Raw genomic sequence first — 20,418 nt, 5'->3', positions numbered from 1 at the left:
CCCTGCACAGCCTTCCCCTTGAAATTCCTGACCCCGAGAGTCAGTAAAAGACGAAGGGAGGAGAGCGAAGGCGCTTCATCTCTTTTAAGTCGGACCAGCTTTTTGTGAACCTGGAACCGCTATGGACAAATATGCAGCAGGTCCACGAGGTCAAGCCACTAAATACTTTGCTCGCTCAGATGATTGTCGGTGACCTCATTCTATACGTTTGTCACAGGGGATGAGGCTTGAGCTGCAGTGGGCATATTCTCAGTGACAAGGTTGTGTGTCATGCTATGTGTAAGTGAAGCCATGCATGGACCTTTTCCGATGTAGTCACTCTGTGTGGTGGCAGTGTGATTTACTATTTGTTTCTTTATAAATGTACACACACCTTTACTCTCAACCCTTCTGACGTCAGGTTTCAGTCAGTCATGTCTTTCAGCTGTTAGTGTGGCTTTAAATGGCAACTTCAAAGGATCTGTGAAGCCATATCTAACTTAAAATTACTCTTTTGATTTAAAACTTTTAAATAGTGTGCACTTGGGTTGCAACTACTGTAATATTATTTTCATTATTGATTATTCTGCTGACTTTTAGTCACTTTGGCAGCTCTAGTCTAGTCTGAGAGTAGATAATCTCTTAATTATGCAGATAACAACCTCTGAGTGATGACTTTTGACTGTATGTACGATAAGTGTTGTCAGCTTTCTTCCACAAATATTGTAAAGATAATGCCTCAAAAAAAGAAACTAAAATAATTCTAAATTTCCTTTTGATAATTTCAAACTCCCCAGCAAGAACAACCCCCTCGACCTGCCCTGTGAAAAACTAACCCTGGATGTTAAATTAAATGTACTGGCAGGTATCAGTGCAGTGTGTGGATCTTTTGTTTAGTTACCTTTCTTTTGCTGACGTGCTCCCTCCCGCAGATCACCCTCCAGCTCGACCAGCTCCATTTCCTGGGGGGTATTGGGTGGTGTGAGCAGGCAAGATGGGTCCAGTGCCAGGCTCTTGTGGTAGCCCGTGTCAGTCTGTCCTGGAAGGGCATTCTGCAGCTCCAGGTTCTTCAGTTTCTGGGTCAGCACTGCCTCACAGCTGCTCAGGTCACCATGAGATTCTCGAGTCTGAGCGAGCTCTGCAGAGGGGGAACTGTCCAGGTCTGCCTCAGGGGAGAGACAGGTAACTGTGTCAGAGGCCACCTGATGGTCCGGATTCTGGACAGCTCTGACAGAGGGTGAGGCCGCAGACTGGCTGTCTGTGGTCATCCCATTGGGAGCCTGAGTTTGAGGGATACAAATACAATCAGTGACTGATACAGAAACATCAGTGTCATGTTCTCTGACTGATGCTGGCTTCTCATTATGTTTTTGAGGTCTGTGGTCAGAGAGCTTGTTACCTCCACATCAGGTTCAGCTTGGGCGTCACTGTGGGGGAGCTGGCAAATGAACTCCTGTAGATGACGGAGCTGTTCAAACAGAGCTGGCTCTGTGATGGGTTTACCCAGCTCCAGGTGAAACGTGCTGCTGGGCAGGATGAGCGGCGGGTGTTTGTCGAAGTTCTCAAGGATATCGGCTGCATGACAAAGAAAAAGGCCTGCCTGTTATCACCCCCACACAAATGATCCAAGCTTCTTGACAACTTTCTAATAAGATTCAACCCCCTGTAAAGCTACTGTATTTGGGTTAACACCTAATAAAGAGAAAAAAAAACTCAAAAATATAGACTTTATATGAAATACAGTAAGAACAATAATGATAAACAAATGAGACTGCAACAAGTGTAAATTAATAAAAAACATGCCTTTACATTAGATTATATAGCATGGGGTTTATTAGCTGATGTTTCAGTAGCACTGTTTTCTTCAGAGCTTATGAGCAGACATCAGATCTCTTTTTGCAACAAGTTATTATACTTGTTGAGGTCTCTGTCATTTATCATAAAGCCTTGTGCAGTCAAGCATGCTAGCTGTCAAGTCTGAACATGCATGAAATAACAACACAGTGTTGCTGCTCAAAGAGGAGCCTGGTTACAGCAGTTTACAGTAAACAAGGTCATCCTGTAGGTAAGGACAGCTTTGGTAAACAGAAAAGGAGAAAAAGATAGTTTCATAATCTAAAATTATAACATTTTAAAACACTCATTTATTTTAAATCAGTGCAGATTAGAGCTGCAATGATTAGCGATTTAGCAGTTCTTTTCATTACTGATTAATATGCCAATTATTTTGTCCCACTAACAGATTGATTGTTATCTCTAAGAAATGTAAGAAAATCCCCACAGCACAACACGAGCTACTGTATCTTTAGATACTGTAGCTTGTTTTATTCATCTAAAAGTCCAAATCCCAAAGTCATTCAGTTTACAATGATATAGAAGAAAGCCCTCTAACTGGAGAAACTGGAACTATAGAATTTGTGGCACTTTTGTTTGAAAAACTGTCTTTAGTTGATTCCAAACTGATTTCACTTCTAAAGTGTTCTTCTATCACCCACCTGTCCTGACAGTGTCCTCAGCATCGTCCAGTGTTGGGGTCCATCCAGTGGGATAGACTTTACCAGAGTTATACTCCCTCAACATGTGGTGAAGCTGAGCGGGGTTCAAGGCTGCAAACTCAGTCCTGAGAGAAGCCCAGGATGACTGAAGGAAAAAAGAAAAGAAAACATGTAAAACTGACAAACACAAAGCAGATCTCTTCTAAAAACCTTCATGAACTTAAAATACAGGAAAAACTACAAACGATCCATTGATGGTTTCGTTTTCAGAGCGAGCCACAAAAACGCATTGTAGTTGTCATGAGAATGACAGGGTGGGATAAACAAGTATGTTCCCATCACTGTTGTTTCCATACAAAGAAATCAAAGTCATTGCTACTCTCTCATTTGCACTCAAAGCATTTAAACCAATAACATGATCTAGTAAATAGTCTTTTCCTTTGTCACCCCTGGCCAGATGTGGTAACGAAGTCTCTTGGGAAAATATTTCTCTGAATGTACAATAATGCTGGTAAATACAGTAGCATCTCAGATAGTCTCATGCCACTGCAGCTTTCCTTCATAGCCCTATTTTTGTGTTTATTCTGTAGTGCAATAAAAGACGAGTGCCGGATTTCAGTTAAGTATTGATAATTAACAAGTCAGCCTTGTTCTGTGCAGTGTGAGCAATGTAAGCTTTTCATTATCTCTCCACTCTGCCTCTCAGGTTGCTGTGAAAGCCCTTAGCATGACATATGACTGGTTCATGATGTTGCAGCCTTTCTCACTCAAACACACTTGAGAAAGACAATATTTGAACTTTTGACTACTGGAAGTAGCTGAGGGACAAGAAAGCAGGTGAGTCATTTTCCAGTGACATTACTGTGATTATTACAAGACAAACATTACACCAGTCATTCACTCTGTTTATACTTGAACTATGGGAAGTAAGACTTTGCTCAGGCATGCAAGGGCCACAATAGAAACCATTATTTAATGTTGTTGAGTCCCTGCCCTTCTCTTATAACACAGAGGCAGCACTTGTCTGTGTTATACTGTAAGTACAAACTCTTTAAAGGCTGCTCATAAACAGCAGAAACTTAATATATGTCTCTATTTGTTATGTCTGAGATTTAATGTTTGGCAGTTATATTCTCCCAAAATAACTAATCATATGTTGTGTTGTCCATTACTGTTTGCAAAACAAGCAACACCGAATCCCGTTGGTGTAATTTACAATAAGCCACTTTGGTTCTTAAAACCCCAGAAAACTCCAGATGGCCAGCTAAAATCAGTCGAATGTGTGTGCTCTGTTGCTGCAGCCACAAAGTGATGTCATGCCAGGGCAGGGATACATAAAACCACCAGCTTCTTAGCAAACATCCAGCCTTCAACAGCTGTGTCAGGGGTGGACTGGTGCTGTGTGGTGCCCCAGAGATGCTTCACGCTGGAAACACGACTGGAAGTCATGCAGTGAAAACAGGTGTTAGCCTCAGAGTGTTAAACTAGGCCTCACTCAGATGTAACCCAGTCCCTCCAAATATACTGTAGTATGTAGATCCCACTGACACAAAGCAGATGAATTCAACTTTAAATTTGTTCTGTGCTTAGCACAAACAGCTTAACCATAGAAAATCAAACATTATTTTATATTAGTAACTCCCAACCATGGGTACTTGTGCCACTCAGGTACCTCTGTTCATGTCAGCAAATGTGTGGTTCAACAAATTAACACAACTGAAGTCAGTCATTAGTTTTCATTCTCGCTGTGTCTTCATGAATGTATCAAGCCATAAGCCCTGTATCATATATCGGACCAAATCGTGAGCTGGTTACATTGTTACACCCCTAGTTATAACGTAAATAGATACAAGTATGCAAAAAGTTAGATATGAGTAATAGATGAATAGTCTATAAGGACAAAATAAAAAATAAATGGCTGAAATTGTTAAATTTCATCAGCAGTTTACAGGCTTGGAGCCACAGTTCTGCAGGATTTCCAAAGATGTTTAAAGACGTAAAGAAGCAGTAAAACATAAGCTAACCAAACCGCCCACCCATCTGTGTCAAATGAAACTGGCGTTCTGCCCTTGACTAATGTTTCTTTGGTTTACAGTGATCCCGTGTCCCACATCATCATGCTGTTTAAATAAATACGTCACATTGGTGAAACCTGAGAAGTAAAGCTCTCATGGCATTTGTCTTGTAAAATGGAGAAGGAATTACATGCAACCTTTGAACAAAAAGACATTTCCTTAAGATGATACTTTCTACAAGACACCGTGATAGGTGTGGGGCCACACACAGTACACACTGTATAAGAGGCCTTTTCTGTGGATAGGTTTTCTATTTATAGCATGAGTACACAGTCAACAGTAGTGCATTCAGCAGCTTCCATGATCAGGTACCGAAAACCTGTGACTCAGGAAAAGGTGGTTGTTTCGTACATTTGTATAACCTTTTGTTCAACATTTGTTCTTTATGTGTCATACCTGGGCAGTTTTATGTGTTGGTTTCTCTTTATGACTCTGAATACATCACTGTTTAATGACCACCAAAGTGAGACCTCAGCTTCGCTCTGTGGTTCGAAGTGAAAGCAAGATTTGAATGGGTAACGAAAAAGAGGAGGGACTAAGTGTTAATTAAATTGGCAAGTTACTGCTATACAGAAAAGTTTAGGTGCAAGCAAAAGCAAATATAAACTCCTTCTATTGATGTAAAGTATTATTTAAGCGATACAGTTGTTCATGAACATACACCGAAATAAAGGTTTTAAAATGTCTGCTCTGACGTATTTCTGGTCTTTGAAGATTAAGATGCCACTTAAACTCCTATCCACATGTTTCCACTTGGGTTACATGAGTGTAAACTGGATTTAACCTGATAATACTTTACAAATTAACTGGCTAACAGGATATACTCGGGTCTAGTGTATATGACTTTAAATAAGATACAGTGTGATGATGGCCAAACTGTCAAGGGCACCATGACATCATCTTTTTAGTGTTATTTACTTACTCTGCTCCTGCAGGTTATTTCCTCTTATCTGATCAATGAGCACTGTATTATGGAAGCTTAAGTGCAAATGTTCTCAAGGCTACTATAACCATAAACCCATAACATGCTTCCACACACTTGGCAGCTTTATAACATTTTTAGAATTATCACAATGTTTGGCAACAATACAAAGCTGCAGAAAGGAGCAGGGGTTACTTTGCTGCAGTGGAAAGGGTTATTGAAAGTTCAGTTTTCCAAAGTTGGGAGGTTTTGCACCTAATACATAAACATTCATATAGTAACTAATGTTGTACTGACACCTTTTAAAACAATGAAAACCTTCTGGCTGACGCAAACTCGTACCTTGGGGCTACACCCGCCTGCAGTAAGACAAACAGCAAAGGAGAAATAGATGTCCTCTGACCTGCAGGAGGGTTTCTTTGGGTGTAGCCAGCAGATTGACAGCAGCAGAAAGCTTCTGAAAATACTCAGTGGCCAAATCACCCAGACCGATGCTCTGGATCCAGTCCATCAACAGGTCCAGGTTGGCCCGGATCTGAACACCTCTGGACCACTGGTAGAACCCAGCAACAGATCCTGAACAACAAAGTAGTCATAGATTAGCCTTAACACAGAGAATTATCAATATGACATATTGTATCAGGATGAGTTTTTTTTTTTTTTTTTTTTTTGGAGATTTTAGATTTAGTAACAGAACGGGACTGTAATAAAATAAGAAATATAGCAATTGTAGTTTGGGGTAAACTAGAGCACTTAAATGGTAGCTCAAATATATAATCTACTGAGAACACATTACCTGCTATGGAATTATTTTTGCAGGTCATAAACCAAAGTACTGGACATTTTGACCCGATGATTCACTAGGTGAAAATTCAGAGGCTTACCAAGGTTATTTCAATTTATCCTCAGGGAAAGTGTGTGTGTGCAAATCCAACAAATAGCTGCTGAGATATTTCAGTCTGGGCCAAAGTGACAGACTGACCGACAGATCAACACCGCCATCCACTGAACCGTGCAGCTACAATGGATAAAAACCAGAGTTCGAACAGGTCTAACAGGTTCCTCCATATGACACAATGAGCTTACCTCTCTCCATGAGGGCGTTGAACACTGATGCATTGATGAAGAAGAACAGGTAGGCACAGAGCTGTAATGAGATGTCTGGATGCACCTGGAAAGCAGTGAGAAGCAGCAGGGCCTCCTTCAGCACTTCCAGGATGCCACTGAGCCCATCAGGCACTCGCAGCTGACCACTCTCTGAGAATGGGTTCCCATCCAGCAGACTGGGCAGTCCCGGATACATACTCTGTGGACAGAGATGGAGATATTTTACAGCTCTGCTGTAAAGATCACCTGAATGTTACGAGCCTCTGAAGTGCAACTCTACTATGACTGCTCACAATATACACATGTTACATGTAGACATAACCTTCCTTTGCCTTAACATGATTTCTGATTGGATAAAGTACAATGGAGTTAGGTAATTAAGGCAGTAATGTTTTTTTCTATTGTGACTTGTTTAGTGTTGCTGTGCACAGAATATAAATGATATAATGTCTCAAAAAGAGGAAGACATTCTGAGTATACAGGAAGCTATGCAGGAAAGCTTGTGTTTTGCAACACAAAGGGCAGCTCTAGGAAAATGAATGTTGCTCTACTCCAGTTATACTGTAGTTTTAGTCAATCCTGTAAACTGTATCTAAGTCCCAAAACAAGGTTCTAAACTAGAATTAAAACAAAGGACATGCAGACTTGAAATACCTTGGTACCTTTATGTGTTTTAATATTAATACATTCTTACCATGTCAGTTTTAGGACAGAAATCTTAATTTTGTTAAAGAAGTGAAATTATTGCCGAAAAGTTTTTTTCTTCTACTTCGCACTTTAAAATTTCACATTGACAGACATTTTTGGGAAATCTGATTTTAAGCAAAACAGAAGAAAGGCGCTGTTCATCTGGAGGAAATATAAATAAAGGTTTTTCCTAAAACCATGTAGAAATATATGGCTACCAGTCACCTCAGGCATAGCCTTGTTTAGAATGTAAAGAAAAGCTACAATAATTAATAATTTGATATTAACACCAACTCACACAACTGTGTGCCAAGTGAAATACTGTAGGTACTAATATGATCAATCCCAATGAAATTCAACACCCCAGTCTGCTACTCAAGCATTCAGTTTTGTTTCACTTGACTCGCTGATATAAAACTGGACGGGAGCTCTCAGCTAAGCACTGAATGACAAAGACAGGAAGTAAGTGAGTGTTTGGTGAAGAGAGCTGAACATCTAACAGGCCTAGCAGAGTTTGTTTTTCCATGTTCTCCATTTCCCTATCAAAGTTTTCTTTAAAGGACATGCTCAATGTCATAACAACGTAGAAACACAGGACTTTGTCAGATAACGGCTGATCCTCTGTCTCTGTTATGACATTTGTTTCAATTATTTCAGCTTTGTTTCTAATAAATAATGTTCACTTTAGTCAGAACATGATTACTCATAGTCATAGATTAGATTATTGATTAACTCAATTTAAAAGTGAGTTGATTTGTGTTGTCGACTGCGTTTTGAGTTTTCTCAGCAGCGTAATCTTTAGCACTCGCCCGCTGTTATTGGTTCACATGACACAATTTTACACATCATTGTTAACTTCTCCCCCTAAGCGTGACTGCTCTGATGTGTGGACAGTCAATTGCAAGCACTAGTTGTAAGAACACGTAAGCCAACACGTTAAAGCTCTGTGAGTTTGTATTCAGATCTACTTTCAGCTCTCTAGTGCTCAGTCTTCACTCGATGCAGCTTTAAAAATGCTGAATGTACTACAGCATCTTAATAAGAGTGTTTGATGGAGAAACAAGGAGCTGCATACTGCACTACTGCACAGTATAAAATGTTACCGAATTATCTTGGGAGTGTTTTTATTGAACGCCACCTCAAAGTCAGTTCTCACAGGCCCGGCTCTTATCACACTTCGATTTCTGACACATGCATGACATTACCATTAGGTACATACAAACAGACACACACATACACACCATGACTAAGATAATGACAAACAGCTTAACAGTGAGACTCAGCAGACTAATCTGGAAGTGAACTGCAGGGAGGCAGTGAATGTTAGAAGTTTTTTCAACACGCAAAAAGAATGCAAATAGTTTTTAAAACACATGCAGGGTTACACATTTTCTGCACACCTGTATGTCCCTTTGCAAACCCAGTAATGCAAAAATTCCCAAACCTTTCCTTGTTTCCTGTGTGGTAAATATTTGTTGCATTAATGCCCTTTGGCCCAGTTTATTCATATTCTGATTTAGCCAGAAGGAAAAAAAAAAAAAAAAAGACGTAACGAAATTGTACGTGTATTCAGTCATATTTTACAGGAAATTAACAGAAAGACCCTTTTCTCCTCCTCCCTTCCTTCCTCTTGTTTGTTTTTTCTCTGAGGACGGTTTGTCTTCGTCTGCAGGAAACAGACCCACAGCTACAAATCCCCCATTTTTCTCAAACAGAAAAACAATTACTACCAAACACCTACATAAATAATGCATTGTCTTTAATTAGGAAAGCAATGGCAGCACGTTACTGCTTTGACAAAGTTGGAGCATACTGATTAACAAGCTTTGAAAGTGGCAAACACAATGTGACAAATTGCCACTGAAGGTTGAAGAGCAAATACTGTACAGTATAATGTCCTTTTTTTCTGTGCTAGCTGTTTTGCAGCACCAGCAGAAATATGTTTACGTATTCAACAGAGTGGCACAGACTGTTCCTGCCTGCTTCCCTCCCTTCCTCAGTCACTGTGCATGGTGGTGGTGTTTCTACAGACTCTGCTGTTACTCACTGTCTGTGCTGTGATATCAGCTGGATTCTGCATAAACCGGTCAGATTTTAATGACCACTTTAGCATGGGAAAGTCATGTAAATCTAACCTGGAAGTGTCCTGCAGGCATGTAAGACAAGATAGTTGATGGTTCTCATTCATGTGTCACAAAAAAAGAAAAATCTAAGCACACATTAAGATTTCCACACTTTAAAAAGCCTGTATAAAAGTGTGTATTCAATTTAAGGGTTGCCAGAGTTTTAAAGGCCATAAAGTAACTGCAACTGTAGAAACCGGTCAGATTTTAATGACCACTTTAGCATGGGAAAGTCATGTAAATCTAACCTGGAAGTGTCCTGCAGGCATGTAAGACAAGATACAACATAGATCAATATCAGTTAAGATCAATTATTTTTCCCAATTCCTTCTTCCTCTGCTTTTGTGTCCTGTAGTGTATCCCCAAGGCTCAGTCTTAGGCCTCATTTTATCTCCATTATATATGCTTCCACTGAGGTTGGTTAATAGAAAATATGGCCCTCTCCACTTTGACGCCAGGTGACCACACAATCTTCAGTTGGATTGCTGGATGTCATTAGTGAGTTTAGCCTGTTCCATTTTGGATACAATTGCTAAAAAGCAAAATACCTGGAAATGTTAAGCTCCCAAGTCTCAGAAATCTCTCCTCAATATGCTTTATCAGCAATGACCAACACTGAACTCATGCAGAGATGTTCATGGTGGTTCTCACCAAATCATGCATCCTGTCTTTGTTATTCAACAAACCAGCAACATGGGTTATATTTATGTTAGTGGAAAACAGACTGTGCTCACTATCTCACAGGTCTTTACTGAGAGACAGTCAGTGTGTCTGTTCTGTCTGGAAAACATTCAGTAAAAACAGAATATGGTGTTTACACAGTCCGATTTCCTGCTTCACATGTACTAAGATTTTACAGGTCAAAAGGCTGTGAAACATGTTGATGTCATGTGTGAACTTAATGCCGTCTTTAAGATTAAACTGTATATATTAGTGTGTTGCAACCAACCTTTGTTAAATAGTAAACAGATTGCTGGAAGGTGAACATGATGACTTCTTCCAAGACTGTCATGGCTTCTTCACAGGCTGTCTGAGTAGAGGACATCTCTGAGTCCAGCAGACCTGACAACAGTTCACATAATTCTTAATAATACAAACAAAAACACTGCAGGTCCAACAGACGTGAGAATAACAGATAATCACCTTCATCATCCTGGTCCTGCCTCCAGGGCAGCAGCTGGGGGACTTCATGCTGGATGAAGTGGAGCAGTTCAATGGAGTTGGCCATCCACAGCACCAGCGGCTGCAGACCTGGTATCAGCTCCTCCATGCTGAGCAGGTGAAGATGATCAGGCTGCCTATCACTGGAGCTCCTGCTGTAAAAGCACAATGAGAGTGATAGTTGTGCAAAGTCTTTCATCTAAAACACTCACAAAAGTAGACTGTTTATTCTCTTGAACCTATCTATTTTGATTTTAATTCCTCTAATATTTCTTCAGATTAGCAAAACTTTACAGGTATGTGCAGTTAAGCAGAGTTACAGCAACTATCTACTTGTCTTTATGAATCCTCTCTTTGCACAGCCTGCATTTAAGAAACATTTTGTTTTCTGTAGGAGCAGGCAGTAATATAATCATATTTCTCAACTCCCTTTTTCACCCAGACAGTAAGATTTGAGTTTGTCAGGTGTCATGTGTCATCGCAGGCAGCAGAGCGGTAATTGCCATGCACCAGTGGGACACCGAAAACACTTGTGGTTTGTCTACTCACATTTCTGGTTTGATTGCTGCAAGTTTCTTTGTCTTCTCCTGAAATGGAGAACCCAAAAAGAAATTATTGCTTACTTGAAATTATGTGGCAAATGTCAGTTATCAGATGACAGAAAGAAAGAACACTGTTTCATGCTTACCCACATAACAACCTGGATCTGGCTGGCTATCCTGAGGAGCAGCTGTCTAAATTGTGTCAGCTCAAATGCGGAGGCTGAGTGCTGGATGCAAAGGCTCAGTAGGAAAGCTGGTGTCAGCTTTGGTTCTTTCCCACTGGGGTCCAACATTCTCAAAATCTCCTGCAAGACTCTGTCCTCCTGCTCCAGTTCATAGCTTAGCAAAGCCTCTGTGCCTTCCAGGTCCCTCCATCGAGGTGGTAAAGGCTTCCTCTGGAACCTTTTCTTGGCAATAGAGGAGCCACATAATAAACAAGAGGACGATCCTTTTGTATTAGAGTTTAGACAGAGTCTGGTCATCCAAGGGGGGATGTGGAGGGATCCTGATGTGCTGGTAGGATCCTTAAACATGAACAGGTAGTGCTTCCCCAAACCTACCAAGTCCCCTGGGTTCAGTTCTGCTTCCTCTTTAAGGAGAAAACCGTTTCTGGTCACAGGAGCCCCATGGATGGGCTTCAGCATTGTCAATGTCTTTTTGCTCACTCCTGTGGATGTTTGGGTGTTGGAGTCCAGTCGTCTGACGCAGCAGTGTTGAGGCAACACATCAGGAGCAAAGAGAAGGATGTCGACCTTTAATCTCTCCTCATCTTCTCCATTGCTATGCTCCCGGCAGGAACCAAAAATGGTGGTGGTCCCACTCATCAGGTAAATGACAAAATCCTGCAAAAAGATTGTTTTTAATGAATTTGTCTCCTTTAAAATGTGTTTTATTTCATTTATAGCAGTAAAAATTGCGCAGCAAATTAAAGGTCAGTTGATGCCATTAAATTCCCATTTTGACTGATCAACAGTCCAAAACCCAAAGACGTTTAGTTTCCTATCACATAAGAGAAAGAAAGGCAGCAGATCCTCACAACTGAGAAGATGAAGCCAAGTCATTTTTGGCATTTCTACTAATATCAAAAAATCATATTTTCACAGAGCTCAAGTGATACATTATGTTCAAATTGCTTATTTTGTGCAACCAACAGTCAAAACATTTGACTGTTGGTTGCACATTTTGGAAATAAACCAGCAGTGTGCATGTGAACGGCAGCAGGATCAGCTAGTACAGCCTGCACTGGCAGAGAGAGGTGAGACAGAAATGGAAGGGCTTATGATGTCCATGACCTCAGCGTCACCACATAAAGACTATTAGTCAGGCGATGATACAGTACCATTTCAACTGTGCTGGTCAGAGCCAAGCAGCCTGAGAGGCTTGTGACTAGCAATGTAACAGCAGCCTTAATGTTAGTGCTACTTCACTGTGTGTAGTCTTCTACAAACAAAAGGTGGTTAGAAAAATCTCACAGTACACCAGCAGATACTGGTAGCTAATCATGAAAAAGTCTAGTTTAGACCCATAATGTCCACTTAACTTCATCTGCACAATCTTATGCAATCCAAAACAACTGTTCTGCCATGAAACCTACTTTTATGATGCCTACAATATTCAGTGTTTATAGACGCTGTCATAGAGAGGTTCACTACATTTTTTAGCATCGAGGTTGTAGTTAGTGTTGTTGTACTGGACTGCATTACAGTGGGAAGTGTTTCTAATATTCTGTTCCCCTTTGGTAATTTGAAACACCTCTCACTATAATGTGGTGTAGTGAAATGCCATTTCAGTGATCGCCATAAAACTGAAATGACACATTTGTGACACTGCCACCAAAAGCTGAAGAACATTGCTATCTTTGAAAAGGGAGATGTAATGGCAGAGTTGTTGCATTGAATTGCAACAGATTGTGCATGTGTATATAATTAAATCACCAGACTGCACATTAGGTGAACATGCTTATATGTGAATATTAAATAGTCCTTTTCTGCATATAGGTAGTATAACATACATAATTCTGTCTTGTTCCACCAGCAGTAGCAGGAGCCTACAGCCATGCTAGCAGCTAGCCACTCTGTGAGGTTGTATTCAGACACAGTGGTGCTGTGACCTATTAGTTCAAGATTAGGAGTAAGATTAGACCTGCTGCAGTGCTTACAGTATCCTGCACAGTCAGCAGACTCCATAAACAACACTACGAGTAAGAGCTTCCTTTTCCTGGGGATGGGCTGGGCTAAAGCCACAGCCTGACTCTCTGGTTTGAGCCATGTAAACAAGTGATTCAAAGTTCATCACAGATGAACACAGACCTGTGTTGGAGTTTAAATTTCTGAGACGTTTTCCAATGAGGCACAGTTTAAAAACCCTAGCATATACAAATGATTACAGCACACCAGTTGAAGTGCCCTGTTGAGTGTGCTAATACAGTATAGAGTACTCTAGTTTCAGTGTGGTTCCCCCCTTCTCTACAGCATGTCTTTAATTGGAATTATCTCCTTGTTTCAAATATACAGTTCCATGATTCATCAAGCAAAGACTCACTTCTGTTGCCCTCTGAGCTTACACAGGATGACAGGATCACCTCTGTGGTTTAGGAAATCCACAGTGAATAGTGTGAATTGTGACTGTTTCCTTCCTCTCTGGCCTTTTACAAAGGTAGGGATTTTCTCTTCGAGGTTCTTAACCTAAGACGATCAATCCAGTTCACTTATGTACCTGTTTACACCCTGCTGTCTCTTATAAGCCTGGGTTTACACACTGGCAGGATACTCGGACCTTGTGAGGTCTTAAGTAATTACACTGCCTGTCTGAACAAGGAGTCCTCCATTATTATGGGCAAATTTTCCACCTTACCAAAGAATTTAATCTCCAGTAAGATAAAGCCCTTGACCATCTGGGCACCTTACATCATTGTTTGTGAAAACTCACTTTTTCCCATACACACTAAAACCACACCAATCTAACACTGTAATATTTACACACTGTAAGGACTATTTGGACAAAAATCAGTTGGCTTAATACAGCCACACTCTGAGAGAATAAAACTGTTGGTGTAAAACTGTGATATCTTGTAGGCCAAACCTTACATTTGATAATATGAACTGTACCACTTGGCTGAATTTAGGTAAGAAATCTGCATTTCTCAGCAAAAGGAGAGCAGCTCCTGTTTTCTGGAATAATAATACAACTGCTAGAAACATCTGCTCAGTTGGACAGATGTGCCAGGAAGCACAAATATTTCAACATTTGCTGCTGCCAGTAAAGTGGATAAGTCAGTTACATAGCTGATAACTTTCCTGTTCATTCTATTTGAAGCATGTTTAATTAGCTTGTCTCATACAGGAGCATGACAATTGCTGTGACTGTCTGAAGACGTTACTGTAGTAAAACAAGGCTCTTGCACCGTGTTCGTCAGTGCAATACTTATCCCTCTGAAACTGTGCCAAAATCACGCCACCTTAGTAATAATGTTAATGTTACTAGCAATCAACTACTAAGTTTCAGAGACTCAGTGTTTTAACTTGGTAGCTGCATCTGAATGCTGATATTTCGCAAAGCGCATAGGTCTGTCTTTGTCTGATCCCAATATGAGCGTAATTTGGAACTGTACAGCTTGGGAAATTCAGAAACACAGGTACGCCAACTAATATTTCATCCGTTAAAGTAGTGATCAACATGATTGGCAGTGGGAGGGGCAAAGTCTAACTGATAATGAATATAACTAGGAGTTGCAGTTGTACTTGTACCATAGCTTACCAGTCAAGTTGATCACATTAGCTAATCAATAAGTGGGCAACACTTCCCTTTCTCAGTCTCTTACCTGTCTATGGCTGTAGCCCTGTAGCAGGAGGAAGTACGGGAAGTCAAAAGGTGGGTGAATGGAGTACTGGGTGGTGTTGTCGTCGCTACTCTCTGTCTCCTCCTTCTCTATGCCGAGTCGTTGCACCTCCTTGTCAGCCTCAACCTCTGGATCCTCTCTGAGCGCGCTCTGTTGGAACCGGTTGGCCTCCTTCCCCATCGCAGACAGATCCATCTCACTCAAGCTCCTCCAGATCTCAAGTCTGTCCACATCCTCACTGCTGCCATCCACAAACAGAGAGGTCACTCTGGAGCGGTTCTTCTGCAGCTTACGAGCCTGAGCATTGATACCTGAATTGACATGGAGATGGTGTGTTATTGCTCTGCCCTAGCTGAAAGGTGTTTATTATTTAGAACCTATGGCCAAAGGCATAGACCAAATACAAAATAGAAATTTTTAAGGACTGCCACTTTAGTTAAGGGTGAGATTACAGTATATTTTAAAATAAAACATATTTAGCTAAATGCATAACCAAAAGATTAGGTTACACATTCCCCTCTCAAAATCACTTTCATTTATAACTCAACAGCACTGTTGACACCCTAAGCAGAGTTTCAGCTACAATTTGATCAGTTTCAAGTCTGTAGCATTATTTGTTATGAGCCCTATAAATGTGAACAATTTGGATCACCATATATTACCTGGATCTAGATCATATCTTGGTGTGTGGTAGACCATATGTGGATGTTATCATTCATTTTTGTCCAAGCACAGTAGGCATTATGTATGGAGTTGAAAGCAAAAGTATTGAAATTGACCCTTTATCCCACAATGGTGAAGAATCTTTTCAAAAACACCTGGACCCGGATGATGATGCAGATCAGCACTAAAATCTAATGGACCCTACCTACCCTACCCCTCCGATAAATTTCATCAAATGCATTATTTACTTTTTGAGTTATGCTGTGAACAAACCAACCAACAAACACCAGTGGAAACATACAGTATGTCCAACATAACTGTTCACGACACTGGCACCAACTCAAATTAAACAAAACCAGAGGAAAGAGGGGAAATGTGCAGGAAGAGTGAGATGTGGCCACCTCTATCTGATACCAACAGCCACTCTGTTGGCCTGACGTAGCACAAACACTACTGCACTCATTTGGAACCATTAAGTGCCATGGAATGTCTACAAAGCCCGTCTTCACACCCAGTTCTGTGCCGCTCTTATCAGCTGTGGAAATGGGTGTTTTCTGCATTGTTCAGCACCACTGTGAAAGGCTGGGCTCAGTGCCTAAAATACCCATAAAGTAAAGGGCCAATTCCTGCAGGCAGTGAGAAGAGGAGCAGGGTGGATGAAGGCTTTTGAAAAGTAATACATCATAAAATGTGAGTTGTCTGGAATTTTATTCTTATAACGGTAGAAAAACTATGAAACCGGATTAAGACTGTAGCAGGAATCTAAGCCCGTAATAGGGTTTAGCTAAAATTCAAAACCCATACGAATGAGTTTCATTTAATAACCACTAGTATACACTATGTGTTTAGATTTAAGGTGAGGCAAAACTTTTATTTACTATATCTAATCGAATATCTGAAGAACAGTTTTACTCCAATATATGCAACACCTCTTTACCTTCGACATTTTTTTAGAATTGTATTTAATTTTGTAAGTTGAAAAAAGCAGTTGAAGAATCAAAGCAAATTTTCCCAGACATAAAAGTGTGTTTTGGTAACGTGAATGCTGTAAATGTTGATTCAAACTTGTAAAAATAATCACTTGGCACATTGTCCTGGATTGTTTTCATAATGGAGATTATCAGCAGGTAATAATATTCGAATATCACTCTATCCCTATCTTAAATGTGGAATTAACCCTCCAAAATCATTATTTGGCACATAATTGGACTAGAATGAATTCCCAGCATATATTTCAAAATAAAGTTTTCATGCTTTACCAAGTAGCAAGAACAATATTTATTAAAAAGCAGGGCTGCAACTAATGCTTATTTTCATTATCAATTCATCAGTTTATTATAATCTTGACTAATCAATTAATTGTTTTATCAGTATAATGGATAAAACTAGTGAAAATTGATGGTTATAATTTCCTTCAGCCTGACATGTCTTTGAATGTCTAGTTTTATTCATCCAACGGTCCAAAACCCATAAGTTTTTGTTTAATCGTACATACACAACAAAGAAATGCAAAGTCCCACATCAGAGATACTACAACCATCCAACATTCGGCACTTTTGCTTAAAATAATGACTAAAACAACTATTTGATTATCAAACTACATGTTCTCTTAACTGTCTGGTCAATTCATTAACTAATTGCTGCAGCTCCAATTAAAAGGCAAGTATCACCAAAGCAGTATATTAGTGTAACCCAGAGCCGTAACAAACTTGAGCCAAAGTCAACAGGGCTGAACGGTACCAAGTCTACAGGAAGTGAGCCTTGATAGAAAGAATAACACAGCAGTGAGGTGGTAGCTGCAGGCCCGATGGGAAGCGCTGCCTGGTGCCTTGATGCTTCACAGGGCCATGTTGGGCCCTTGCAATAAAACAAAGATAAGAGTGGGGCCACTGTGACCTCCGCTATCCCTCACTGCAGCTTGCCCTCTCCCCCTTTCTAGCTGGTGATAAGCTGGACAATAAAAGCTGTTAGCCTGCAGTAAGGGACAAGGATAAAGGCTCCCCATGCCACCACAACAAACACTGAGTAATTGATTTCCCAGGCATATTAGGGTCACCAAGTCATATCTGCATCATGGAATATGGTGAGAGATGAGCTCTAAAGAAGAGAAGTATACCTTTGAGGGGGTTAGCTAACAGGTATACCTGCTGTGACTGTGTCTCTGTCTTTTAAAATTTGCTCCTCGACGCTCGCTCTCAGCTGGATTTCAAAACGTCTGGAGAAGCCTTCCTTGGGTTTCCAAAGCGACTGCAGCATAAGGGGCTTCTCGTTGTCTCCCACCACACGAAAACACTCCCTCTTCCACTGGTTGTCAGTGCCAATCTGGCCAATTACGTCACAGAGAACAAAGTTGCTGGGGTTTTCTTTTTCCAGACAGTACCTGAACAAAAGCAGAAATTCAGTCAGGAGGATTATAGGGGATGCTGATGTTGATAATTAGTTTATCCGCTGTTTTAAGGCCCAAATAACTATCGACACAGCAACCCGGAGAGTAAGTATTATCCATGTACAACATACCTACAAATATTGCTTTATTTAATTTTCTTCTGTTCAACTAATTGCTGGCACACTAAAATATCTAGAAGATATAAATTTCTCTAAGAAAAGCTCTGCAGTTTATGAAGCATGCTTCATTACATCTATAAATAGTTTTGAAAGTTGTGCTTCAGGACATTCAAGACATAGTGAGCAACAGTTTGTTTACTGATCCTCAGTAGAGTTCTTCCAAACTTAAATCTGTCAACAACTATGTTAAATCATATCAACTATTTCTGCTTTGGCTCATTTCAGATTTATAATATAACAGAAAACATGCACAGGTTTAAGGAAATTCCTCACCTCTCTAAGGCCTCCTTCACCAGTTCCTTTGAACTGGACTGTGTGGTGGCCAGCACGCTCTTGTAGTTGGTCCCCTGACAGATGTCGCTGCCAAAGATCTTCAGGATGCCAGGGACAGACATTTGGCTGGACAGTTCGGCCGGATCATCTGTAGCCCCGAGGTCTCCGGCCAGGTTCCCACTGCCCAGCGCCTGGTCTCGGCGTCTACCATCCCTAAGGTTGGGGCTGGGGCTGAAAACAGTTGAAAATCTGTTGTTGTGGCGGCGGATTTTGCTCTTGGCTGGCTGTCGGACACCCACACTCTCTGTGGAGTGCACGGTGCTGTCTGAGGTATTGGACCTGATGGGAAAGGGGAGAAGTTTGTACACTGATAAGTAACAAACCTAAAATGTACACAGCAAAATAATCAACCGTCCTTCATATGCACTATATGTGTGACTTCTGCATATTCCATTTACAGACAAGCCCAAGGGAAAGCAGACAGGCTAACTTATTTGAGAACATGAAAACACCAAATATTTGCCTTTTTTGCTTGAAAGATTATTTAAATGACTAATCAATTACTGATGTAGTATTGTTTGCCAAATAATTTTCAAATATATACAACTGATCAATGGTTGTATTCATTTTCTAAGCAAAATGCAACAAGTGCTTAACTTTTTGTCAAAATACTTAGCTTCTAATATAAAGTTCCCATTACATGCATTTATAATTTAAATCAGGGCAGTGACTTTCACTAAGAGGTGGTCAGTAACATGTTTATTTACATAAATAGGACACACTGTAACTAAGCCAGTAACATTATTTTAAACTTGCTTTTTTTGTCCATCGACTAATCGATTAAATTAATTGTTGCAGCTCTGCTTTATATACAGTTAATGCATCGCACTTTGTAAGATCATCATATGTTAAGACAATAGCTGTAATCTGTTAATATCTATACAGTTACTTAACAGAGTAAAAAGAATTCCCTCTGAATTGAAGTACAGCATAAATGTAAATAATAAATGAAGTAAGTAGTGAGAGGTACATTTATAGCGTTTATATGATGCTAATAAATGCTAAACAGGGACTTAAAGTGTTATCACTAAGACATTAAATAACGTTAAAGACTTACTGGACAGATCCATTGCTGGGTTTCCTCCCCAGTTTGGCCAGTCGCCTCTTTGGAGAGCGGATCAGCAAACCCACAGGGAAGGTCAGAGGTTGTTTATTTACGTGGCTGTTTCTCTCTTCCGAAATCATTATTGTTTTTAATTCACATAAATACAACTAAACTATTACAACTGTTGAAAAAAATAGCCGCCGCTTGCTCTCTAGGTGATGACAAGTTTCCCACGAAGAGAAGTCCGCTTCCACCTACAAAAACCGCTTTAAGGTTTACAAAAGGTGCATAAATATTCCAACAGTGGCTTTGCATCCATTAGAGAAAAGCTGTTAAAATAATTTGAAAAGTTAGCTTGAACTAAGTTAACCTAACGTTACATTGCCACACAAGTTAGTGTCGGTGGGTTTGTACTTCCAGATCAGTTTCCTTGAGGATATATGTCAAACTGGAATAAACGTTCAGTAGAAAAGGAAGAAAAAGAGGTATTTTCACACACCGTTGGTCCATTCCTAACTGGAAGCAGATGTAAAACGAATGTAGAGACAGCTCGGTCCATGATAAAGACAGCAAAACCCGTTAACTCTGTACGGGAGCCTGGAGCGAACTGAATGGAGAACCTGCAGCCGGAGGCACGAGCCATCACAGGTGACGTAACTGCCGACCTCACCCACGTGGTCCGCGAAGAGGCGGGACAAGACGTAAAGCACGCACACGCACGCACAGGACCTTCAATACTTCAAAAATGTTACTGTTACCTGTTGTATCATATGGCTGTTAGCGGGATGTCACACAAACACTGAATCAATCAAACTCAAGGAAAACAAGAATCAGATAACATTTGGCGAAAAGCGATAAATTAATAAGGATTTACTTTCACGTA

The 20,418-nt window shown here is 40.4% G+C and overlaps 1 protein-coding gene across 4 annotated transcripts in view; it reads right to left on the bottom strand.

The window, feature by feature from the left end:
- radil2a (Ras association and DIL domains 2a) overlaps nt 1-20,276 on the bottom strand; it is a 25,200-nt gene extending 4,924 nt beyond the window's left edge. Inside the window, exons 1-14 of one of the 4 annotated variants that reach the window (XM_020604900.1) lie at nt 20,035-20,276; nt 19,548-19,594; nt 18,431-18,769; nt 17,737-17,972; nt 14,912-15,240; nt 11,238-11,933; nt 11,099-11,136; nt 10,532-10,701; nt 10,338-10,450; nt 6,558-6,777; nt 5,875-6,047; nt 2,475-2,619; nt 1,379-1,554; nt 881-1,259 (exon numbers count right to left, since the gene is read on the bottom strand). In XM_020604900.1, the coding sequence (XP_020460556.1) occupies nt 881-1,259; nt 1,379-1,554; nt 2,475-2,619; nt 5,875-6,047; nt 6,558-6,777; nt 10,338-10,450; nt 10,532-10,701; nt 11,099-11,136; nt 11,238-11,933; nt 14,912-15,240; nt 17,737-17,972; nt 18,431-18,769; nt 19,548-19,594; nt 20,035-20,178 (3,205 nt within the window). In that variant the 5' untranslated portion in view covers nt 20,179-20,276. Of the gene's footprint in view, nt 1-880; nt 1,260-1,378; nt 1,555-2,474; nt 2,620-5,874; nt 6,048-6,557; nt 6,778-10,337; nt 10,451-10,531; nt 10,705-11,098; nt 11,137-11,237; nt 11,934-14,911; nt 15,241-17,736; nt 17,973-18,430; nt 18,770-19,547; nt 19,719-20,034 lie in introns of those variants that run through there. The other 3 variants (XM_020604899.1, XM_020604901.1, XM_020604902.1) reach the window with 3 other exon arrangements.
- Nucleotides 20,277-20,418: the final 142 nt, after the last annotated feature.

This window comes from Monopterus albus, unplaced genomic scaffold (assembly GCF_001952655.1).
Source record: "Monopterus albus unplaced genomic scaffold, M_albus_1.0 scaffold68.1, whole genome shotgun sequence".
NCBI classification, from domain to species: Eukaryota; Metazoa; Chordata; class Actinopteri; order Synbranchiformes; family Synbranchidae; genus Monopterus; species Monopterus albus.
This window is presented reverse-complemented; position numbering and strand designations above follow the sequence as displayed.